General features: G+C 36.1%; 1 protein-coding gene across 1 annotated transcript; it reads left to right on the forward strand.

The window, feature by feature from the left end:
• The first annotated feature begins 3,181 nt into the window (after positions 1-3,181).
• Positions 3,182-4,195, forward strand: LOC131649140 (uncharacterized). The gene is made up of 5 exons (XM_058918890.1): positions 3,182-3,334; positions 3,423-3,489; positions 3,598-3,687; positions 3,791-3,878; positions 3,973-4,195. The coding sequence occupies exons 1-5, from the start codon at positions 3,182-3,184 to the stop codon at positions 4,193-4,195; spliced, it is 621 nt and encodes a 206-aa protein (XP_058774873.1).
• Positions 4,196-5,646: the final 1,451 nt, after the last annotated feature.

Genomic DNA, 5,646 nt, shown 5'->3' on the forward strand with positions numbered 1-5,646 from the left:
CGCAGCCAAATACTCTCAGTTTGTCGAGATCTGGTGGATGTCCCGACTAAACTTCTTCAGGTGTCTTCATATCTAACGTTGTCGAAGGACATCTGTTTATCAGATATGTTGCTGTCGAAACAGCCTCAGCCCAGAACACCTTATTTAACCCCGCACTAGTCAACATGCATCTGACTCTCTCCAAAATAATTTGATTAAACCTTTCAGCCAAACCATTTTGCTGTGGAGTACCTGCAGTAGTTCTATGCCTTGCAATACCAGAGGCAGCACAAAAGCTGTCGAATGCCTCATTGCAAAATTCAAGGCCATTGTCGGTTCTCAACCTTTTGACCTTCCTGCCAGTCTAATTTTCTACCAGAGTCTTCCAACTTTTGAAATTCTCAAAAGTTTCATCCTTAGCCTTCTGGATGAATACCCATAACTTCCTGGAATAATCATCAACTATGGATAGAAAATACCTTGCTCCTGAATGTGATGGACACCTTGCAGGCCCCCAAACATCAGCGTGGATGTAGTCAAGGGATCCATGTGTTCTTTGTTTGCCTTTGTTGAACTTCACTCTGCAAGATTTTCCAAGTACACAAGGTTCACAAAACTTAAGCTTTTCGACTTTGTCTCCACCAAGCAGATTTTGTTTCCCTAATTCAACCAGACCCCTTTCACAGACATGACCCAATCTCATGTGTCAGATTTCTGTCTTCGACAAAGGTTTCGTGGATGCAACATTTGTCAAACCACTTACAACTTAAGCCTCAAGGGTATACAAGCCTTGTTTTTTCACGCCTCTCAAGACTTCCGTCGATCCCTTCATGACTCGTAGGATACTTTTCTCTCCTTAAAAAACATATCCTTTCTTGTCTAATTCACCAAGAGAAAGCAGATTTCTCTTCAAGTTAGGAACATACCTGACTTCAATCAACAACCTTATTGACTCATCATGGAGCTCGAATCTCACAGATCCAACACCTGTAATCTTGCAATCCTTTTTGTTTCCCAGCAATACTGTCCAACATCTTGATCACATAATTCCTCGAACAAGTCTTTGTTTGGAGTCATGTGCCAAGTGCAACCTGAATCCATAATCCACTCCTTCTTAGAGTCACTACTTGAAACCACAAGAACATCAGATGATTCGAAATCATCTTGAACAATGGAAGCGTTGCCATTATCCTTACCTCCATGATATTTTAGGCGTTCAGGGCACACCTTTCTTGTGTGACCCTCCTTCTTACAATGATAGCATCGAATGCCAGATGCTTCGCCACTGTAATACTTCGACTGGCTTTTGCCCTTCTTTTTGTCGAACTTACCATCCTTTCGCAAGAATTTTCCTTTAACGGCCAAACCTTCACCAACAGTTGAAGGTTTATGCTCCTTTCGTTCGTTCAAGTCCTTTGAATACAAGGCTGATTGAACTTCTTCAAAGGACAGGGACTCCCTTCCATACAGGAGAGTTTCTTTGAAGTGAACATGTGATCGAGGCAAAGCGCACAATAGTAACAGCGTTTGATCTTCATCATCGATCTTTACATCAATATTTTCAAGATCAAGAATCAGCTTGTTGAACATATCCAACTTCTCAGCCAACACTTTGTCTTCAACCATCTTGAATGAATACAAAGCTTGCTTCAGGTAGAGTCGATTTACCAGTGATTTGGTCATATACAAACTTTCAAGTTTCACCCATAACCTTGATGTCGTCGTCTCCTTTGATACCTGTCGTAGAACCTTATCACCAAGGCTCAACAGAATTGCGCTGTGTGCTTTTTCGATCATAGTTTTCTTCTCCGCTGCCGTTAATGCAACATTCATAGCTGCCTCTCCCTTCAACGCTTCCAAACAACCCTGCTGAACCAGTAGGGCTTTCATCTTCAAGCGCCACAGACCGAAATCATTCACTCCGGTGAACTTTTCAATCTCATACTTTGTTGACGGCATCTTCTCCATGCTCAGCGCACCAATTTGTTGTGAAAAACGATGTCAAGAACAAAATATAATAGGAATTAGGGAAGATAAGAAGAATACAAGAATTGGTTATAACTACTATTCTTTTACTTTCTCTTAAAACAAGATTACAAGTTTACAAGAATAACAAATAACCTCTCTCACCCTAAATTAGGATTTGCATCTTAGCAATGATGAGATACTAGTATGCTATTTATAATAAAACCTAACATACAAACTAATGGGCTTTTTCCACAAGGCCCATTACACAAGCCAACTTAATAAACAAGATAACTTAACAAATTAGGGTTTAAACACTAAAACCTAATTTAACATGCTAACAACCCTAGCATCTTCGACACCTGCATGCTCGACCCATCTTCGACTACAACATGCACTCTTCGACACCAGCATGTGACCAACCTTTGACTTCATGCTTAACCCTGTCGAACTGTCGAACCAAGAAGCTACCCTTCGACCATACTAGAGTTCGATCCAATATCTCACAATATCATACAATAGAAAATAGCTAGATGAGAACTTTGGCAACTTTGCCAAATGTCACCATTCTAGGTCCCATGCTAATTTTAAGATTTCCATTTTTAGTAATTTTTCTATTTTTGTTTTAATTAATGATTTTTAGTTTTTATTTTATTATATATTTTATTCTTCCACCTTGCACTTCCCTAAATTTTATTCTTATTTTTTTTGTTTTTAATTTATTCTTTTTCCATATACAATGCACCGCTCTTTCATATACATCTTTGTTTTCCCAATTTTTTCAATTTTCTCACCCTTTCATATACAATGCACCGCCCTTCCATACACATCTTTGTTTTCCCAATATACAATGCACCGCTCTTTCAGATACACCTTTGTTTTTCCACACGTACAATGCACCGCTCTTTCATATACACCTTTGTTTTTCCACACGTACAATGCACCGCCCTTTCATATACTTCCCTTCTCTTAATCTATCTCAAATTAGGTTTTTCCAATCAAACCGTAAATGTTCGATCAAACCGTAAATGTTCAGCGGCTGGTGATGTTCTATTCCATTCAGAATGCAAATTATTGAATGTTGGTTTCTCATCTCCCAAAATCTAATCACTGCATCATCAATGATAGTTTGAAGGTTATTTCTTTCAAATTTTTGTATTTCTTCCTATAAATATGACCTATCTCATCTCCAATTCATCATCCCCTTTGAATCCTTACGATTTTGCGTTATTTTCATATGGCCGCCGCAAGACGCAATTTTGTTTCTGAAATCACACCAGCAAAAGAGTCATGGGATGTTGTTATTCGAGTTATTCAATTGTGGTTTGTGCCAGAGATGAATTCGAAACAGAAGTTTTATGCTATGGAGATGGTTCTAATGGATGAGAAGGTTGTTGTTGTTGTTTGATTTGTAATTTTTTTCTTTGCATATTATTATATATGGCTTTGTTCTGATCTTGATTCGTTATTGTTTGTAGGGTTTCAAGATTCAAGCTTCTGTTCGTAAGGCTCTGCTGTCTCGATTTGAGAATAAGATTTGTGAGGGTATTTTTTATAATTTACAATATTTCGGGGTTGACACTAATACTGGAGTATATAGGACCACGAAACACCAATTCAAGTTGAATTTCCAGAGTTCTACTGTGGTTACAGAAATTGTTGATGATCTTATAACAGTATCCCCTTACTCATTTGTGTCCTTCCCAGAGATCGTTGGGAAAATTGATATGGACTACTTGATTGGTAAAATTTGTATTTACTTCTTTCTATTTTTTTTGTATCTATTATATAATTTTCTTTCTTAATCAATTATGTCGTAATCTATTATGTCAAATTTATGTAATAGATGTTGTGGCCATTTTGTCTGTTGTTGGACGTGAAAGGGTTTATGAAAGGAATGGTGTAACTACTAAGTTTAAGGTTATTGAGTTACAGTCCGATGGATAAGTTATATGCTAAAACTTATATTATTTTATATGAAGTTGTAGTTACAGTCCAATAACTTTTGAATTAATTGGTTTCATGTAGGATGAAGCTTGACTGTACACTGTTTGGACCATATGTTGATGAACTTGATGCAAACCTCAAATCTGGAAACACCGACCATGTTGTTGTTCTTCCTTACTATCTGAAAGTCAAATTGTACAATGGAAAGATCCAGATGCATAATGCAATGAACTGTACCAAATTGTTGTTCAACCCAAAAAACACCCGAGGCAGATTCTTTAAAGCTGAAGTAAATATTTTTTAGATTCCTATATCTGTTCAATTTGTATAATTAAGTCTTCTCAAATTTTCTGAATGCTGAAAATTGATTACTGTTTTTTTCTTTCTTATTAGCAAAAACATTGGATTGCCTACTCAACCATTTAGTTATATGAAGGATGCTTCTGAGATGACTTTAGATGAAGATTTCTTAAATCTGAGTCAACGCAAAACAATAGAGGAACTAAAAGACTGTCAAGATGTAATTTGCATTTTCCTTTTATTTCATTTTTATCCTTCCTTACATGCTTATTATATTATAGGTTAATTTGACATTGTTGTTTGGTTTTTTATGTCTACAGAATATGGTTTGTGTTGTGTTAGGCACAATCAAACATGTTTCTGGTGGGAATGATTAGTGGTATGCTGCATGTGTCTGCAACAAAGGTGTTGTTGTAGACTCCAGAAGGTTGTTCTGCCCAAAGTGCAGCATATATGGACAATTGTCCCAAGGTGTTTAATTTTAAATTTTTTTCATTTGTACCAAATATTAGGGCCTAATTTTTCTAAACTCATATATTTAATATATTTAGTTTTCCCACTTTGTAAATGTGTAGGTTCCGTGTCAAACTCAGGGTAATTGATGAAACTGATTCCGCTACTTTCGTGCTTTTTGATCGCGATTGTTATTTTTTGACCAAAATGACATGTTCTGATTTGATTGCCGAAATGGATCGGGTGAGTATTTATATGGTAAACTATTTTTACATATTTTCATCTGTCGTTATAATCTAAATATTAGTTGATAGTAACATTTTGTTTGATGTTTAAATATATTTTTAGGAAGAGGAGCCAACAATTGTGGCTAAAGTGATTGGTGGTTTTTTTGATCAAACATTTCTGTTTAAGATAGATGTAAAAAATGATGTGAGCTCTGGATATGAACAGTCTTTTCGCGTGAAAAAAGTTTGTGCTGACAAAGATATAATTTCAAAGTTCAAATCTGCTGCAAAGATCGATAATATTCTATCTCATGTTAGTTCATAATTTGTGTGTAACATGTCGCTTTCATGTATGTCCATATATTTGATTAATGTTGCAATTATTAACTGTTTTAGAAATCTGTTAACGTTGAGGATGATTTGACTGCTGGTGTGGTACAAAGTGATATGTCTGCTAGTGATATTCAGGATTTGAATTCAGTTGTGAAGGTTGCTATATTTTTCAACCAGTTGGACTTTGTTTTAAATTTTTTAAGGTATTCTTTGATGCATGTTCATATGACTAACTTTAATATTGTAAATTGTTTAGAAAAATTCTGGAGTTGAAGAAGTTGCCATTGGTTCTAATGTTCAGAATGAGTTGGTTGCTAGGGTAGCTCGAGATTTGAGTTCAAATTTTGAAAATGATGGCACTGAGGATATTTGTGATGACAACGGCTCCGTTCCAGCACATAGTGAAGTTGATTTTGCAGATTGTAATTCTGTTAAGAGAGGA

The sequence above is a fragment of the Vicia villosa genome, linkage group LG2 (assembly GCF_029867415.1).
Source record: "Vicia villosa cultivar HV-30 ecotype Madison, WI linkage group LG2, Vvil1.0, whole genome shotgun sequence".
Classification (NCBI taxonomy): domain Eukaryota; kingdom Viridiplantae; phylum Streptophyta; class Magnoliopsida; order Fabales; family Fabaceae; genus Vicia; species Vicia villosa.